The sequence below is a fragment of the Cyprinus carpio genome, chromosome A6 (genome assembly GCF_018340385.1).
Source record: "Cyprinus carpio isolate SPL01 chromosome A6, ASM1834038v1, whole genome shotgun sequence".
Lineage (NCBI taxonomy): Eukaryota > Metazoa > Chordata > Actinopteri > Cypriniformes > Cyprinidae > Cyprinus > Cyprinus carpio.
The window spans coordinates 29,217,480-29,236,843 of record NC_056577.1 but is presented as its reverse complement, the minus strand read 5'-3'; the positions used below and the strand labels follow the sequence as shown (position 1 = coordinate 29,236,843).

Here is a 19,364-nt window from a genome sequence, read left to right as displayed (position 1 = left end):
TTAAAGTTAAGTGACAATTAATCTTAGTACCAAATCTAACTTTGCCATGTCGAACAAAGTTCAATTTGAAATAAATTCTTGAGTCAGTATTATACTTCATCACACTTTGCTTCAATGTTTTAACATCGCAGTACTTCCATTTTCTAGCAAAACATTCAATTTTGACCCATAAACCATCTTATACGCTATATACCTACAAGTTTTCAGATTGCTTTGAAACATTAGCAGGCCCAGTTATAAATTACACTCATGTGCACATAAATTGATGTTGCTCCACTGTTATCTTATTATTATCTACTATTGCTAGTTCAGCTCAAATCTCTTTGGTCTGTGGACTCCACCTCTACTTTTTATTACTTTTCCGTTACGCTTAAACTATTCACTATTACCTCTACGGTTATGCCTGCCTCAGCATTTTACTGCACGGGATTCTTACATTTGCACTGTGTTCAACAGAGCCTAGCTGCAGGATGTTTACCTCACGCTTTAAAGGATTTAAAAGCTCAGATTCACAGTCAGACTACTATGTGCATTCTCACCGCTCTCTCCCCGCTCCTGAAATATAGATGAAAGAAAGAACACAGCCAGGAGGAGCTCCTTCAAAAGGAGATCATCTGAGAGGGCCTAGACAGACAGCTACAGGCTAAAGCTAACCATGACACCAATATATTCCCCAAATCCGGAGAGCGGGTCATTCTCATATTCAGCAGGGTTATGTTATGGACATAACTGAGTGGGGTTTTCAGCATGCATGTTCAGAATTAGTAAAGCGATCAGTGTGCATCTTCACGTTTGTCCTTGCACTTACAAACTGAAAAAGCAAGATAGGAAAGAGAGTTTCATGGCTTGACAAAAAAAAATATTAACGGCCACTAAATTTTCTCAAGTCATCAGCCCTTGGCAGGTGTGGCAAAATGTTAGTTTTAAGCCCTGCTTGTACTTTTGCATAAAAAAGTACATGCGTTTGAGAAGGTAGTAAGACATTATGCTTGCGTTAGCACGTAATGTTTTAAAATCAATACCACAGTCCGCTTTAGCATATTATTTTCAATGTGCTAAGATTTTAGAATGGTATAGTAGTATAGCATTCATAATATATGGTGATGGTACTGTTTGTTACTGATTCATCACCATGTCTACTCCACAAATTTGTGTGTGCATGCGTTTACACATTTGGCAGATGCTTTTATCCAAAGTGACTTGAGTGCATTCAAATACGTCAATATCATTTTAACACTGTATTCCCTGGGAATCAAACCCATGACCTTGTCCTTGCTAACGCCATGCTCTACAAGTTAACCTTGTGCGTGCAAGCAACTGAACAATAATGGTTAATATAAAGGATATTTTGAAATCTTCTGAATGCTTACTAATACTTCTTTGACATGCACTTCCTGGCCAGCTGCCTTGTCTTTGCATGTTCTGATGTCACAAGTGCATATGTCTTTATACTATTTCCTCCATTCAAGTTTTAGCTCAACCAAGTGTGATATGTTTATTAATGAACATTTGGTGAATTTTATGCATGAATGAAGAGCAAAATCAAGCCAGATTTTACAGCTATCCCCTCATTGTTCCCCCCTCTCTCTTTCTTTTACAAAAAGCCATTAACAAAAGTTGGTGCTATAAATACTGTTTATGGTGATCTAACTATATTATAGCTTCCACTTTTAATGAAGTGCTGTGCTGACATTCATTAAGGATTATCTATAGTTTATGCCACTTGCAACATGTCCAGAATTTGGCACTTGAAACGAGACACATTAATGCAGCAATCAATGGGTTTTATTATCTGATGGCTGTTGTATTACAAAATACTGTGACCTTCAGCATACACTGTGGGATGAGCCGATGGATTGTTGAATATGCTATCTAGGTAGGGAGAACACTAGGTTTTTGTATAGAGTTTGTGCATTGCAGTTTCTACAATGAAATCTCGGCACTTTATAGCCATCACATTGATACTTTGCTGCTTAATTGGAAAGTCATGACCCCTCTCTTATTGCTTCTTGGTGTTAAGACCTGCTTCTGAACACTTTTCGTCCTCTTTTGATCCTCAGTCGCCAGAAACCAATGTTACTGAATTTATTTTCTAACCTTGCTTAAATGGCCCCAATTTTAAAGGTTGGCCTGGTTTTTGAGGAAGCTGAATCTTTATTTATTTATTTTTTAATTCCCAGCAGAGAAAATAACAAAACAAAGAGTTATTATCAGCTCGGCCCCGTAAGAGAAGCGGGCACATATTGAGGTCAAATGGTGTTCTGTGGGACCTGGAGAATCAGAGTCGTTTTATTGGATGACTCCAATCCATTGCTGACAGTAATATCTTCCTTGAAGTTCTGTGCACTAAAGTGTGGGGAGGCCTCAGCTTATGAACGGCCAGACAGATCAACAAATCAAAGACCAGCAGAAGCGAAGTCTGCTGCCTTTATAAAGACTTCCGGAGATTATTTATATTTTTAATTTTTTTGATAGATGGGATGAGATCAGGAAATGTTGCAAACCACATTTGAACAGCACAGCTCAATTTGTCAAAGTAAGAACTGCTAGGTCACTTATTCAACATGTCACAGCTTTAATCAGGATCAAATGCTTTCATAATGCAATACAATATGTAGTTAATGAAACATTTCAGCTGTCATCCATGCAGTATGTGCGCTGCCCATTGCAACAGTTCTGTACTGGCCCTTTAAGAGAAAGCATTACGATGTATTGACATATCATTAATGTATTTGTTTGCATCATCTACAAGTGAATGTGTTTATGTACAAGTTTTTCCTGATGAATAGACTTGTAGTGTTCAATTGGCTTTGTTCTGCATGGCAAGGTTTTGAGTTTCTCTCTCCTGATTTGAGTAGGTTTGTGATTTTTGTTCTCTCTCTTTCTCACTTGCTGGCATATATCACTGCAGAAAATATATTTTAGATTATATAACAGAAATATTACAGTCAATGCCATTGGAATAGACAAATGCCTCACTTCTTGTCCTCTATGTGCCCAGTGTCTGTCCACGTGTGTTTGTCTTGTATATCTTATATGTCAGTTTACAGCAGTGTTGTGGCAGTGCTTTAGTTTAGTGATGTATATTGTTATTATTATACTCTTCTACTGTTATTTTTTTGTTATACATAAATGTCTAAACTAAAACTGGCAAGTGTAGCAGTAACGAAGCTGATAACTGATTTTAATAACCTTTGTTTGTCCAAAACAAAAAAGTAATTACTTTTTTTACACATATAAACGTTTAGACAACAGTTAAACCGTTTGTACCAGCCAAAAGCTGAATTGTCTTCTTTTGATCACGTGTATAAACTTGTCCTGTTGTGCATGAATTTGAAAACTAGCTAAAAAACAGAAGGAAACAGCCAGCAGCAGCACACAGAGAGAGATGGGGCCTGTAGGCACAGCGGATAAAAGCACTGGAAAAGTCAGCACGTTACACAAGGACGATCCGTTCTCCACCAGCAACCAAGACCTCAACGGATTCTGTGAGTTCAGCAAATATTGTGCTGTAACATTATTGTGCTGCCCTGTTTTTTGTATAATCTCTGTTTATTTCTAATGTGTCTGTGCTCTGATAACAGTATGGGTTAGAGAAGGCCGTTGGCATTAACCAATGAAGAAATGAAGAATGAATGAATGAATGAATGAAGACACAAATGAACAAATGAAAGAATGAATCAATGCATGATTTTTTCAAATTAACAAACTGAAGAAAAACAAATATCACACATAAAAAATGCATGAAAGTGTGAATGAACTAATAAATGAACTGAATGAACAAAAAAATTAAGAAATAAACTAACGAATTAATGAAGTAATGAATGAACAAAAGTTCAAATGAATTAATAAATGAACACATTTTTTGAAAGAATAAGCAAATGCGTGAATACATGAGTGAAATATCGAACATGTAAATAAATGATTAAATGAAAAATTGAATGGATGAACAAATGAATACTTGAAATAATAAATGGATAGATTAACAAATTAATGAACGATTTAACAGATACTTAAGTGAAATTTTCAACATACTTATTCAAGGTTGGATATCAATTAGCAATGCACTCAAACTATTGAGCTGGAATACAAAACAGCGATGTTTGGCAAGGTTTGTTTATTTCTGAAGGTCTCAGCTGTCAATTCTGTCAATTTAATCTTGAAATTCAAGGTGTGTTGACACTCTTGGCGTGACAGACTGCTGTAGACGCATTAGTTTAAGTTGCACATGAACCAATCATCTACTACTAATTATAGTTCAAAATAAACATGAATGGGCATCAGAAGATTTGTTGAAAGATACAATAATAGTTTCCTGTTCAATCAGACCTTTTTCACAGGTTCTCTTTAGAGAACATCTTGCTCTTTTCCACCAGTTTCAAAAGTCAAAGTCCACAGGTCATATAATCGCCACGTTCCCCAAATACCACGATCTTCTGGAGCGGCTGCAGTGTGTGTGAGCCAATCTCAAGGCTCATTATTGCAATCACACAAACCTCCTGCATGTCCCACCATCACGCTGATGAGCTCAGCAAGCCCTAAAAGGGGTCAAAAGCAGTCAACAATCTATCATTCTAACACAACTCACCATTCTCCTTGATCACCTTTACTAAGCGTCCATCAGGAAACCAAATGATGGGACGCCTCTGTCTCACACCTGCCCATCACAGATCTGAACGTCGCCCGCCATAGAGAGCTATTTTGTAACTAAATAGCATGGACCAAAGCGTTCTACATATCAAGAGACTCCGCTATTGACGTGCTGCTTTAAGAGGTGCTGGAGAAGAATAGCAAGTGGCATTTGGACTAGGCGTTTTTTCGTTCTCTTCCTTTTATTCTCAGTTTTAAGTGGGCTCTGGCATGCTGTGAAAGGGCTGTAATTAGGATGGGTCTTTCTGAGTTGCTTTCTGCACAAAATGTCACTGTGGCCTTTGTGTACAGAATAATTTGAATGGAGCTGGAAGAAGAGGGGACAACGGAGTGTAAGCACAAGATGCATAGAGAGAGAGAGAGAATGTCATTATGCATAATGATCACATTTATTTCCTTTAAAATCAACACTGATTGGCAATGTGTTCTGCATGTTTAGTGTTTCTCAGTTCTTTTGAATGTCACTGGTCAGTGGATGTGCAAATGCAGTTTATCTGTATGTTTATTTCGGATCATTACAGCCACAGAGTAATTGGAGGCTGTTGTTTATCTAATGATCTGAGAGTCACTATTACTGAACAAGTACAGCCTCTTTATTATAGACGTGAATCTCAGCTGGGGTGTTGGAACAGAAACAATGTAGAACTCAGCCCAGTTCATAACTGCTGTTTGTTAGCAGTTCTTTCAAAAAAAAATAAAAAAAAATTATAATAAAAAAAAAAATGGTAAAGTGCTGGCTTTACCATATTTTTGTTCCAATTCATTTTTCTGTCAGTTTTAAATTTTTTACTATGTGCACGACAAGGCCCAGGCAAAATCTACTGATTTTTTTCACAGTTTTACACTGAATATAGGAGGAAAATCTTTGGAGTGTAGTATGTGTTGAACTTTGTGAATGACAGGCCTTCCAATTTCTAAAGCCTTTTCTGTGGGCACCAAATTCTTGCGGGCCTTTATATCTCATATATTGTAATTGTCATTTTTCTCATTTTATATCCAATCCTTCCTCTCACTGGCTCCAGTTACAATCACACATTATTATTATTATTTATTTATTTATTTTATAACTGGGCTTTTTGAAGACGATGGAGCAGAGGATGTGTGAAATAGAGATCATAGTGATCCCAGCCTACACACTCAGCATTTTAGCTGTATTACCATTTAAATGAACACAGAGACACCTGCCTCTAACCTTCCACGCTTCCACGCTTCCACGCTCTTGATCTCACCCCACTGGCCCGTGAGCTTTTGCTGCCAAAGCACATTCTGTGGAGATCCTTATGTGAGTAAATGCATATGCGCCGACACATGTGAGACACAGGGATTTGTGTAAAGGGAGATCTGGAGTGATAGGTGACTAAAATGGAAAGTAAAAGGGATATGGGCATCAGCTGAGAAGAGTAAAAGAAGGTTACTGGAGTGAGTGAAGATCTAGGAGTTTGTTTTTGTGACTCTCATTTACTTTTAGTGGGAGTCTACACTGTAAAAAAATATTTTATATTTTATTGTGTAAATATAACAAAGATTATAATAATAATAATAAGTTTTACTATATATATATATATATATATATATATATATATATATATATATATATATATATATATATATATATATATATATACTGTATATAGTATAAAATATATATATACTATATATACTGTATATACTGAGCTAGGAAATGCATGTGGATATGTTCTAAATTGTCCATGACATTTAAAGGTCTTGTTGACTACAGAAAGATGTAGTTGATTAGTGCGATATCGGTCTCCTTTACTGAAAGTGACCTAAAAACCTTTTATTCTGTTTCCACTGTGATTCTGTCACAATATGATACTGCTATTAATCTGGACATGATGTGGTGTTTAATAGACATGTGCAGTGTGTGTATGTACTAAGTGCCCTCCTCTCTGTCTCTGTCTCTGTCTTTCCCAGCCTCCTCTTCTCCATGCTCCTTCTCCATCCAGGGTAAAGCCCTCCAGAGTAAAACACTCCTCAACTCCTACTACTCAGGTGTGTGGCTTCCAATGTTGAACTGGTCCATGTGGTATAGTAGTAAAATTCCTGGACTGGTAACCAAGGTTTGAATTGAATAATGTATCAACAGGCCAAACCTGTATCTGTACATTTCATTTAATTCATTTCAAGTTCATTTTTTAAATATTTAGGTTAATTTGATGATGCTTTCAGTTGCCAGTAAGAATGCAATACTCTCATTTCTTAAAAATAAATAAATAAATAAATAAATAATAAAAAAGAAATAAAAATAGCAGTGCTCTCAGCTTTTAATACATTTTTAAAGTAAGGCACTTTAAAACCAGGTTTCTATGGGATTACTGTATAATATATTGGATGTTGCTTTAGATAAAGGTATATCTGCTAAATGACTGCATTAAAAATAAAAGGAGAAATTCACCAAAAAATGGACAATTATGATATCAAGCTTCAAAAAGTACACAAAAACAGGATTAAAAAAATAGAATAAACAAAACTCAAAAACCGAATCAGTCTGCACACAAATCATTCAGACTGGTTTTGTGAAATAGATCAACCAATTCACTGAAAGATCTGACTCAAAAGAATGATTGATTCATGAACTGGACATTGTATCAACTCAAAGATTTGGAATATAATGCAGTCATATAGGCTATACATTATTATATTGTTTTGCATCCTTTTTGAAGCTTTAATAGAACCATTCTATCCTTTTTTTTACATGGAATAATTAAGTGACAGAATTTTCATTTTTCTGTGTGAACTATCCCTTTAACAGTGTAACTGTGTTATTTTAGCATTAATTTTAAAATATAATTTATAAATATCTAAATATTAAGAAATACTATATGTATGTAAACAGTAGTATTTCTAAATATTTAGATTTTTTTTTGTCATTTTGTTATTTGCTTTTGTCATTTTTATAAGTTTTTTATATTTCTCTTTGGCTTAAATTTATTTCAGTAATTTATTATTTTATATTTCATATAATTTTTTTATTTATTATTTTAGTAATTTTAGTACTTCAACTTATTTCTGTATATAAAGTTATATTATTTAATTGATTTACTTTCAGCTTTATTTCAATAAATGAAAACCATTTTTAATATTTTAAGTTTACAATAACAGCTTTTTTTACCCTTAAAAATATCAGAACAATACTTTACAACAATAGTTGTGTGGCATTTATGTCAAAGCAAATGAGTTTCAGTTTTATTATGTTTTTAATTGCAGTTTCTAAGGAGCCAGTCCCTGCCACGGCATCCATAGGTAAGACACTTTTCCTCCTCTGCTGATTAGAAATCAGACTGTTCAGTTCTACACACATGGATTATGTTAAACCGTTTCTTCTGTGTCTTTTAATGTGAATGTTTAATGAAGCTGACAAAATGAATATTCAGAGGTGAATCTCTATTAAGCATGCAGTTTCATTCAAACCTGTGTGTGTGTCTGTGTAATATCTCTGAGTCATAAAGTATGGGTTTAGATGATGAAAGATCAGAACATTGATCTTTGAAGTCAAAAGCGGGTGCCCGAGACTTTCGTCCCCATCCAATCAAACTAACTGCAGCTTGTAATTTTGCGGCAGCTGAATGTGGTTTAAGTGAGGAGTCGGCGGCGTCCTCCTCACACTGATGCCTCCATCCCACGCTGAGCCAGATTAGAGGAATGAAAGCCCTCTGTCAGTTCAAACAAAGTCTATGTTTATATCCCAATGTGTGAAAAGTGATTTAAATCAGATCGTTTGTCGGAATGCTAATTATCAGATTTGGCAGATCTGTGTGACACACACACACACACACACACACACACACACACACACACACACACACACACACACACACACTCCTACACACCCTCATGTCTTTTCAAAGGCAGATTGACCATTTCACAGCCAATGGCAATAGCTCACAATAAAGATTTATCCATCCTTTCATTCTGTCTTTACCTTGTTTGTTCATTCTCTCCATCCATTTTTTCATTCTGGTTTTTTTTTTTTTTTTTGATTGTTCAGTCATCCCTTTAGTCCTTCTATTTTGTCTTATTTTTTATTTGTTTATTCATGTCTTCCTCCCTTCCTTCTGTTCTTTCCTTCCCTCTGTTCTTTCATTTTGTCTTTGTTTGTTTTTTTTACATTATATAAAAATAAAGTTCATCCTCTGGTCTTTTGTTGTTTGTTTGTTTGTTTGTTTGATAGTTCTTTCATTCATTTGTTCAGTTGTTTGTTGATTTGATTTGATTCCTTTTTTTCATTTGGTCTTTCATTTGTTAGTTCACTTTTTCTTCCCTGCAATAAAGTGAATTAATTCCTTTAATTTATTTTTCACTTTTCTTTCTTTCTTTCTTACTTTCTTTCTTTCTTTCTTTCTTTCTTTCTTTCTTTCTTTCTTTCTTTCTTTCTTTCTTTTTCTTGTGTTTCCATTTATCATTATTTCTCATTATTATTTATAATTTCCAGTTATTCATCTTCACTGAAGGCTTTAACAAATACTTGCAAAAGAATAAACAGTAATTGAATTTCATCAGTGTCCCAAAATTTACAGCAACAACCCGCTGTTAATACAAAAATAACTACTGATTGTAGATGATTTGAATATTCATGTTGCCTTCACTGGCTAGCATGTTTTGGATGAAAAGAGTTAGCAGCTAGAGTGAACTACATTACTTCAGCTCCACTGCTGACACTTTCAAGTTTTTCCTGGTCACGCAAAGCTTCATCCTTTACTCGTTCTTCAGGAGATACTGAAAGCGTTCTTTACAGTCGGCTTTTGAAAAGGGATTTCTGATAGATATCTTGGTGGGCTCGGGGCTTATTCAGTCCAAAAGCTCCTTTCAAAGGTTCACTCTAAAAGGTTCAGATGCAGGGGTCTCTAAACACGCACCTCTGATCCTGACAGCTTCCAGTATGAGTTTGAAAACTCTCGCTTTAAGCTACACTCAGCAGCGAAGAACACGACTCCCCCCATACACATACACACTCAACGCCAATAAACCACTGAGAGCAAATGTATTTACAGGAGTTATGAAGGTGGAGATGGAGAAAAGAGAAAATGAGCACACAGGCGGTGTATTAAAGGAAGAGAGAGAGTGCAAAATTGGGAAAAAACATCAAGCACTAGGGGATTTGAATCAGGTGTTTTATCAACTGAACCAAGAAAATTTGGACTGTGAGATATTTGTAAACTGGATGTCAAACATGCCACAGTCATACTTTCACATTCATGCCAACCTGACCCAGGCTGATCCCAAGCCAAAGGATGAACGGGAAAAACCTAGTAGAAAATCTGAGATTAAGGGAGTGCAGTAGAAGGTGATGGAGGATAAGAGATGAACTGCAGTGAGAGGGAGTTAATGGAGGATTGGGATGGAGGAAGAAAGAAATGGATCAGAAGAAAAGAATACATGTTAGGGTGCTTTCACACTTGGATCGATTGCCTGGTCCAAACCCGAATTTGATTGCCCCCCAACACCCGTACTGTTTTTATGGGTCCGAACCACGGTACGTTTGCGTCATCAGAGTGGCAGCTTTTTACCCCGTTAATAATGACTATGCAGAACACACTTAATGGATTCTTGCTTGCTTAATTTTTGTCCTTGGGATTTTGAAAATTCTGATTCATTTCCAAAGCACCAACACAGAATGGCACATGCATCTATTTTTCATGACTGTTTAAAAAACGCGGGAGTCACTTTTTGCGAGCAGAAATGAGATATAAATTATCTCTGCTGCAGTACGTCAGTTACACTTTACAGGAAAGCGAGAGAGTAAATGCATAAATACACTGTTTGACCAATTCATACGGTATAACGGTTCACTTCAGTGATTAAGTACAACTGCGTTCACATTAGAAGCGAACTGTACCCCAGATAACCCTTTTTAGCCGGACATGGGTAATTGTTGTTGTTGGTTTTCAAATTTTGATGTCAACATGAAATGAACATTGAAATCCAAATTAACTTTCTCTTAGTTTTATTTTGCACAATTCATCAGTGCATGTTGTTTCACATAAAGTGTTTGTAATTTATATGAAAAACATAATAATTTGCTTATGAAATAACGTTCTTTGGTGATTTTATTGTGTGAACTCATATCATGGCCTGCTTTTTCAATATGTCATGGCAATAAGATGGATTTCAAAGACCATTTCATGTTGGCTTTAATGTTAAATTACTTTAAAAGTAAACAAGTTCATTAGAACAAAAGAATGGAGAATACACCTACGATTGAAATGATCTACAAAACAAAGGTTGAATGGATTCTAGAGTCTAGCAAGCAGTGCAATAAGGACTGATTGTGTAAAGAAGAATTGAAAAGGTGAAATCGAGTGGAGAGTAAAGATAGTGAGATGGAGAGAAGATAGAAAGCAATAAAGACACCTGTACAGATAAAAGAATGAGGCATTAAATGAAGAAGAAGGCCTTTTCATTCTGTTTTACAGACCCCATCTCTCGCTCCGAGTGAGGGTGGTCATAATTCTGTTCTGGAGATGCTCCCTGCCGAAACGATGTCGCTGAGATTACGAGGTCGAGAAAGACTGGCGGCCCCTAATCATTTATAAACCTGCCTATTATGTGGGGCTTCCAGTTCATTTACAGGCTATCGATCACATTGTGGGACGAAAGCCTTGGTAATCGCATACAGGAACTGTGAGTCGTGCCGACTGTTTCATTTAAATCATTTCTCCTGTAATCCACGCAGAGATGATCATCAATGCATCTGATGAGTAGTCCAAGTTTTGCACCTGGGAGAGAGAACATTGTGTTAGAAAGAGAGGATAATGGTAGAGAAAATAGGGTACATGCAGTGTTTTAGAGCAAGATAAAGAGTGAAAGATTTAGATGTTGTAGAGGAGTGTAGATATCTGTAGGATCGATGGAAATGAAAAAAACAGAATGGAGGAACAGAGATAGGAATGGGGAGAGAAAGAAGGGCTCCGTTTCATGGATAAACAATAGTTTTAGAGGCTGGAAATTGATAACCCGCTAAGAGACGTCTGTGATTCTGCTGGTTAGCTGATTCTAGCTTAACTCTGATAATGTAATTCAGAGAAATGATATTACTCAAAGGTTGCTCTTTCACATCTTAGGAGACTTACAGGAGTGAAAAATAGACACAAATGAGATTGTTGACATATAGTAATAGTATAGTAATAGTAATAGTACAGTAAGTCGTGCAAACTCACTGTCACATTGCTGTAGGCTGCTGTGTGGTTGCTGGTTACTGTTTAAGTAAGTAATCTCTATGTTCTGGCTCTGTAATATATGATATTTTTTCCCCATTTTATTGTCCTACAGATAAAAATCATGAGCCTAATCATAAAATACATTTAATACACAGTTTAATTAAAGAAAAAATCATACATACATAAGTTTATATACATTCGTTTGAAAATACAGTAAAAAAAGAGTGAAATATTAATTACTACAATTTAAAATAGCTTACTATTTGAATATATTTTCAAATGCATTTTATTCCTGTGATGCAAAGCTGAATTATCAGCTGCCATTACTCCAACATTTCTTATTATCAGTGTTGAAAACATTTGCTTTTTAATTTTAATTTAATTTAATGTTTGTGGAAACCATGATAGAAAGTTTTAAAGAATAGTATTTATTTGAAATATAAATCTTTTGTAACATTATACACGCTTCACAATCATTTTTGATCACTTGAATGCATCCTTGCTGAATAAAACTATTGAAACTTTTGAATTGTAATGTATATATTTAAACAGTCTACTTGCAGATTACTTTTTCAAATTTGTAGCCAAGGACAAAAAGCTTGACATAGCGAAGCATCTTAGTGCATGTTTTAAATATTGCAACAATGCCAGTGCTAACACTTTTAGTTAGCTAAATATTCAAATCACTTTATTATTTTTTTTTTTACCTTGACAGCATTTTCTACATACAGTATACACATTTTTTTATATCCCGTTTATTTTCCTCCATATACCCACAGCCGTAAGAGACCCATTCACATATGACATTTGAAATTAATTTACAATGTCATTATTTAGTCACCTGTGCTTTGTTGTGACTTGTCAGGTAATTATTGTTAATGGCAAACACCATAGTAGTTTATCATAATGTAACTGTGCATGCTGATAATTGAGCTTTAATGTGATTTTATCTCTAATCATCTGAATGCATATAATGCAATGTCAACAAAGAATTCATACTCAAATGAAAAAAGCCATTAAGGGACAGAATAGGACCAAAATGAGAAAATTACCTCCATAAGAAGAATAGTTACTTGGCATAGCCTATGTCTTTCTCTCTCTCTTTCACTCAGTATATGACATGAACTACTGTAGAATGCTAATATAGTCCAATACATGCACTATAATATGGAGTTGCGCTGTAGCAGTACACACTGTGTATCTTTACATATCTCAAAATGATGATTCTTGTTTAATATTTTTACGGGGGAAAATGAAGTCAGTTCTCCTCAAGTTCTTCCTAGCAGAAGAACCGTCAAGTTTCATAGAGTCACTTTTTTTTTTTTATTTTAAACAGTATTAATGTTGCTTTGTCCTATCAAACCTATTTTTGCACCTGTGAGGAATCCAGAGAGAACATTTTGTAAGAAGATATGATTAGAATGTGCAATATATTAGAAAAAGATTTAGACGTGGTAGAGATTTTTATTTAAAAATAAATTTTTGCCCTGTATGAATCACATCTAGCTAACTAATATCAGAAAACTTATGCAAAGTAAAGGATTATTATTCTTCCATATTATTTTATGGATTTGCATAGGAATATAAATATAAATATGCAGATTTAAAGTATAAACTTTTCTCTTTTTTTCATGACATTTCCACAATTAAAGATGTGTCTTTTATTACTGAAACATTATTAATGAATAAACATTTTTCAGGAAATTTTATTATTTTTCTGTTTTGTACAGAAAATACAACACTTCATCTTTAAGGGAGGACATATCAAAATCTTGTTCAGTATTGTTGTGCCATATGGGTTTTGTCATGTTTTTATGTTCCCCATCATTCTAAGGTGTTTGTAGGACTAAACTTATCCCATAGGACCTCAGTAAAATCTACTGTATAATTTATTTATGAACTGTACTCTCTTTTTTTAACTCATAACTGTCAGAACTCATCATCCTGAAGATTCAAAACTACAAAACCTAAAATGAAAACTAAAAATGATTTTCCATAATCTACATATATAACTTGTCTCCTATATGAAGTCATCTAAAATGTGCAGTTGACCTTTCGTTTCTAGAGCAGGAGTTCTTCGATCTTTCTCAGGCTTGGATGTAGTAGACGCATCGTTTTAACAACATAATACACCCACTGGGCCACCACTTTGGGATTCACTCCATGCTGCCAAGACAAAAATACATGAATAATTAATTAATAAAAAACTGATAGATAGAGGGAAGGAGAAAGGCAGAAGGAGGGGTAGTAAATTGAGAGACCTTAGAATCTCTAGTGTATACTTCTCTATCGCAGACTCTTTTTTTCTCTTTTAGTGTTTGTATGTTGGCGTCTAATTTCTTACATATTTTTCCACCATACATTTTCCTAGCCCAATATGAATATCATGACATGCAATATTCAGATATCTTGACTTTGTGCACAATAGTTTGTTTTAGAACTAAATTTGTAAAGTTTTTGGGAATATTTTTTATTTTATTTTATTTTAAGAATTGTAGCGTATCAGACCCGAACCAAACAAATTAAAGATTCGATCAGGACCATGGTTGAAACATGAGGAGCCAAATTCCTCAGAAAGGCAACAGGATGTTGTAAATCAATTCCTAGTGCCACAAGTCAGAAGCAAGTCCACTAACCAACCAACTCTTTCACAGAACAGCTTTCAACATTAACACCATTAGAACGATTATTGACAATTTCAATTCGGAAAAGAGATGGTCAAATTTGGGGCAAGTAATCAAGATTGATGGTCAAAGAGATGCACAGCATGACCATCACATGTAAACCCATTGGAGTAAACAAGATCGTTGGATTGACTTCCACCAACTAGAAGAACCAGACTGAAATTCCTAAGGGGACCTTTTAACCTCTGGTCTCCACAGAACATCCTTATTTCAGAGAATGGCACAGGAGCTGTCTTTTATAGATGTAGATGCACCAAAATTAACTCAAAAAGGCTTATAAATGAATATTAGTCCATTGCTTAACTCCATATTCATTTATGTGTAACCCACACATTTGACTATCATGTTTCTAATCACTTATTGTGTATGTATTTTTAATAACTATTGAATAGCTTAAGGATTCATATTCTTGTTTAGTATGTATGTGTTTCAATCTGGTTGCTTGAAACGTTTCTGACCATCAGTTATTTGTCAAATGTATCATATTCTTGTTATAGGAATCATGTCCAAAATTATACCCTGCAAGAGCGGGAAAATTTGGACCACGTGCTTGATAAGATAACATATGATTTATGAATGGGTAGGACAAACATCGCAACACCCCGAGAAAAGACAATATCTAATTGGTCAAGACAACATCTGAGGTGTGGCCAAAAGGCCAGTTTAAATACTCAGGACACCATCAAATTTTGCTTTTAGTTTTGGCTTTTAGCTTTTGCTTGTAGTTTTAGCTTTTAGCCATGCTTTTTGTCATTACGTTTAGTGTTCTTTGAGCGCGGTTCCACCGTGATTCGGCCTGCACGCCTGCTGCTACTTAGCCACGATGAGAAGAAACACCACCTAGTCTTGTCAAACTTTACTTCTATTCTTTTACTTTAGTTTCTTTTCTTTTCCGTTGAGAGTTTCGTGTTCTGAGTTAAGTTATGTAACGCTGTGTCTCAGAATCTTACCTCGAGTGCACGTTCAACTTCAACCAGCCCACAACTCTGCATCATCAGACGACGCCCAACCACGGGCTTCCCAAGACGTCACGTCAACGACTACTGAACTTCCAGCCAATCAGCAACCTCGGGAAACCCCCTTTTCAACAACAACAAAGGGAACCCCCTTTACACAGGCAATGCAAGTAACCTCCAGACTCCGATCTGTACTGGTGTATCTAATATAATTTTAACCTCACTGAGGAACTCAATGCGAGGGTTAATTAAGTGACTGATGGTTGTTCATGTCTATGCAATTTCACGTATTGCTGTAAACTTGGGATTCCACAATTTCATTCTCTTAAACTCATCCTTTCCTAACTTTCTATCTTCCTGCAATTTGTGTGAATGTGTGAGTGCGTGTGCTTATGTGTTAGATTAGTTTATATGTCTTAGATTTATCTAAGAAAGCCTTATTCATATTGAAAAGAGAAGTATCTTGTGTTTTGTGCTTACAAGTTAATGTCTTAAACTGGCGATCTTGTTACTGTGCTAATTAATAGTGTTTTTTTACTATACTTTGGATATTAATCCAGTGCAGAGTTGATGTTAAACGGCTCATTCAGTGAATCGCTGGCCGTTTCAGTGATCAGCCGTGAAACAGTGATTCTGTTCAAATTCCTTTTAAAATCTTAAATGATTCCCTTTGAGCTAAATTAACCTGTTTCCCTTACAGAATGTATGTATGTATTTATTTATTTATGCAGTCTATGTCTAACTGTGAAGCTTAAAATTTTATGCTTTTCATTGGCTCTTGGCTTGAGTTGTTGACTTCAAGTGTAAATATTGGTAAAAAAAAAAAATAATTGATCTCTACAAATAAGTAACTTAAATGAATAGTTCACCCAAAAATGAAAAATCTTTTCCTTTACTCATGTCTTTCAAAACTTGTATGACATACTTTCTTATGTGGAACGTAAAAGAAGTTATTTTGAAGAATGCTGGTAACCAAAAACAGTTTAAGTTCCCATTGACCTCCACTGTATTTCTGCCCATACATTGGAAGTCAATGGGAACCATAACTGTTTGCTGCCTAATAAGTAGCTGTCTATAGACAACAAGGTTTTAATTCCTAAACAAATATCAAAGCTCACCGTTCAGTCATATCCAAATGATGTTTTGTGTGCTGGTTGTGAACCAGTTTAGATTCATTGAGCAGTCTCAGCATCTCTCTGCTAGTTATGTTTTGTGTCCTTTAAAAAGATCCTCCTGAGGCAACGATTCTGGCATAATTGTTTTCTTCATAATACATTGTCGCCGCTAATACTTTCAACTTTTTCCTTCTGGCACTTAAAATACTACGGTGCTAACACATCATGCAAAATTACTTGTATTTTGCTGAATCGAAAGCGTAGATGTTTGGTGTGGATTTTACATTTTTTGTGTATAATGAATTTTCAAGGCAATTAAGATGCAAATAACCATATTAATAATTTGTCGAGTAATTTTCCATCACTCTATGCATCTGAATGATGCTTTAGCCGGTTAAAGCAGGCCACATTAAAAATTCTCTGTCATTTGCTTCCCCCATTCCTCTATTTAATAAGCTCATTAACATCAATAAACTACTTCCCAGTCTTATTCTAATAAAAGAGTTTGCAAGGACGGACTGTCAGCTTCTCAGTATATTGTTATGCATAACTGAATTCTGCAATGAGCTGTGATTGAATGACACTCAGATATCTCACAGTAGTCTGGGTCTAAGCTGAGCTTTCAGGGGTTTGGTCTTGATTGAGAGGTATTAGTGCACAGTAAACAAAGCTGTGCTTTTTTGAGAGCAACATGATATCCTAGACTGCAAATATTTGTGTTTTCTTTGTCATTTTTTTGAATGGTTTTACAGATTATGTAGGATCTGTGTGATGCAATTGGCTAGTTCCCATAAATGCGAAATGAAGTATATTTTAGTCCTCGTCTGTTTGCTTTGAGCTCATCTTTATGCTAGCGTACTCCAAAAAATTAAATATGAATTTAAGTACACACATTTAAATGTCCAAAATGATTATTTATTTATTTTTTTCTGTATACATACTGTTGTAGATAGGGATATATTATCCAATCTCTTGAATATATTTGTGTGTGTATGTGTGTGTGTGTGTGTATGTATATGCAGTATACACTATTGTGAAATTACTACAGTTTTAACTGTTTTCTATTGCAATATTAGCATGAATTCCGAAGGATCATGTGACACTAAAGACTGGAGTAATGGCTACTGAAAATTCAGCTTTGTATCACAGGAATAAATAACTTTTTAAAATATATTAAAATACAAAACAGTTATTTTAGATTGCAATAATATTACACAATATTGCAGTTTTTAGTGTATTTTTATATAAATATATAAATGCAGCCCCGGTGAGCATTTTAAATGTGTAACGTTTTAAATGGTAGTTCATATACACTAGACAATATTCTCTCAACATTTATAATCTTAATTATTCTAAACTTTTAACTAGTATTATATATTAGAGGGGTGGGGTGGTCATTAAATTTGTAACACATTTAAAATGTGTTTTTTTTTTTTTTTTTTTTTTTTTTTTTATTTATTTATTGCTTTGTCTGGGTTTGTCATTTAAATGTTTATAATATTACTAGCAGTGGGGAAAATTTAGAAGAATCCAATGTAATCTTTAGATGCTCTGAAATAGATATGCACTGTTCATTATAGCAGTTCAACCTGCCTATGCTGTAAATTATTGATTAAAAGCGAACAATCTTCAAGTGTTTCCATTTTTGCCTGAGGCTTTTACATTGATAGATTGTAACATACGTGTGAGACTGTGAATCCAACAGGCTGTAGAAATGAATTATGCCTTTTCTAGGTAAACTGTAAGTTAAACATGCTGCCCAATGGTACCTTTATGCTATAGAGTGATGGATTTAGCTTCATAACATAAAATAACCAGGAGTGGTAGAGTTTCTTTCCATTACTTTTATGTCATAAATATTGGAAAGTGCAATCCAGGGTTGGTGCCTTGCTTGCCTTTTTTTGGTGTCAAACCAGCAACCTTCCAGCTGGCAATTGAACATTGTGATAGTACTTAAGGATTGTAAATTGTTCCTCCACAGATGGCAGCCACAGTGAGATGTCCCAGCCCTCGATGACCATCCAGACGTACCCATATGGAGGCTGTGAGTCGGTGGAGATGTCCTACCAGGCCGGCCAGTTCCAACCGGCCATCAGAGTGGCAGACTTGCTCCAACACATCACCCAGATGAAGTGTGGCCAGGGTTATGGGTTTAAAGAGGAGTACGAGGTAAGAAGTCTTGAGCTTGAGTGATTGACATCAAGAAAAATGAAACTAGTAGAATATTGATGCTGATTTGTTTGCTACCTTTAATGAATGAAGCCATCTTTATGTGATACTTTGCTGAAAGTCTTTCTCTCTGCTATAGCTCTCAAATATCTTTTGCCTACTTTTTAGTATACTAAATTTGTAAAAGTATGTAAGATCAAGCCTATCTGCAGTAATTACCCCAGCCTTGCAGCTATGAAATTTGCTTTTGCTCCTGCATGCACAGTAAGCCCAAGAATGATGTGGAATGAATCTTAAAATGGTTTTATTGAGGGGGTTATTCAAATGTCAAACATGTTTTTTAGTTTTTTGTTTTAATCACTCAATAAAGAATGTTTTTGCTAGTGCCATGTCTTTTTTCATACTGTTTTATTTCTTAAACAAATTTGAATAACTAATTGAAGTGCCTCTGTGCTTATTAAAGGAAGCAGGTCAGTGTCTCGATGACATGCTGGCATTTTGTTCAGAAAAGGTCATGTGAGATAAGAAGTGCTTCTTGAAAAATCTGCCAACACAGTGGACCACAAAAGATCAACCTCCCATGACAATAAAACCAATTATCTTTCACTGTCT

The 19,364-nt window shown here is 35.1% G+C and overlaps 1 protein-coding gene across 5 annotated transcripts in view; it reads left to right on the top strand.

Annotated features, from left to right (window-relative positions):
- Window positions 1-19,364, top strand: part of LOC109091128 (receptor-type tyrosine-protein phosphatase T-like) — a 236,531-nt gene that overhangs the window by 177,121 nt on the left and 40,046 nt on the right. For all 5 annotated transcript variants that reach the window (XM_042758908.1, XM_042758907.1, XM_042758906.1 and 2 more), the window contains 4 exons: window positions 3,338-3,488; window positions 6,586-6,663; window positions 7,879-7,914; window positions 18,565-18,752. In XM_042758908.1, the coding sequence (XP_042614842.1) occupies window positions 3,338-3,488; window positions 6,586-6,663; window positions 7,879-7,914; window positions 18,565-18,752 (453 nt within the window). The remainder of the gene's footprint in view (window positions 1-3,337; window positions 3,489-6,585; window positions 6,664-7,878; window positions 7,915-18,564; window positions 18,753-19,364) is intronic.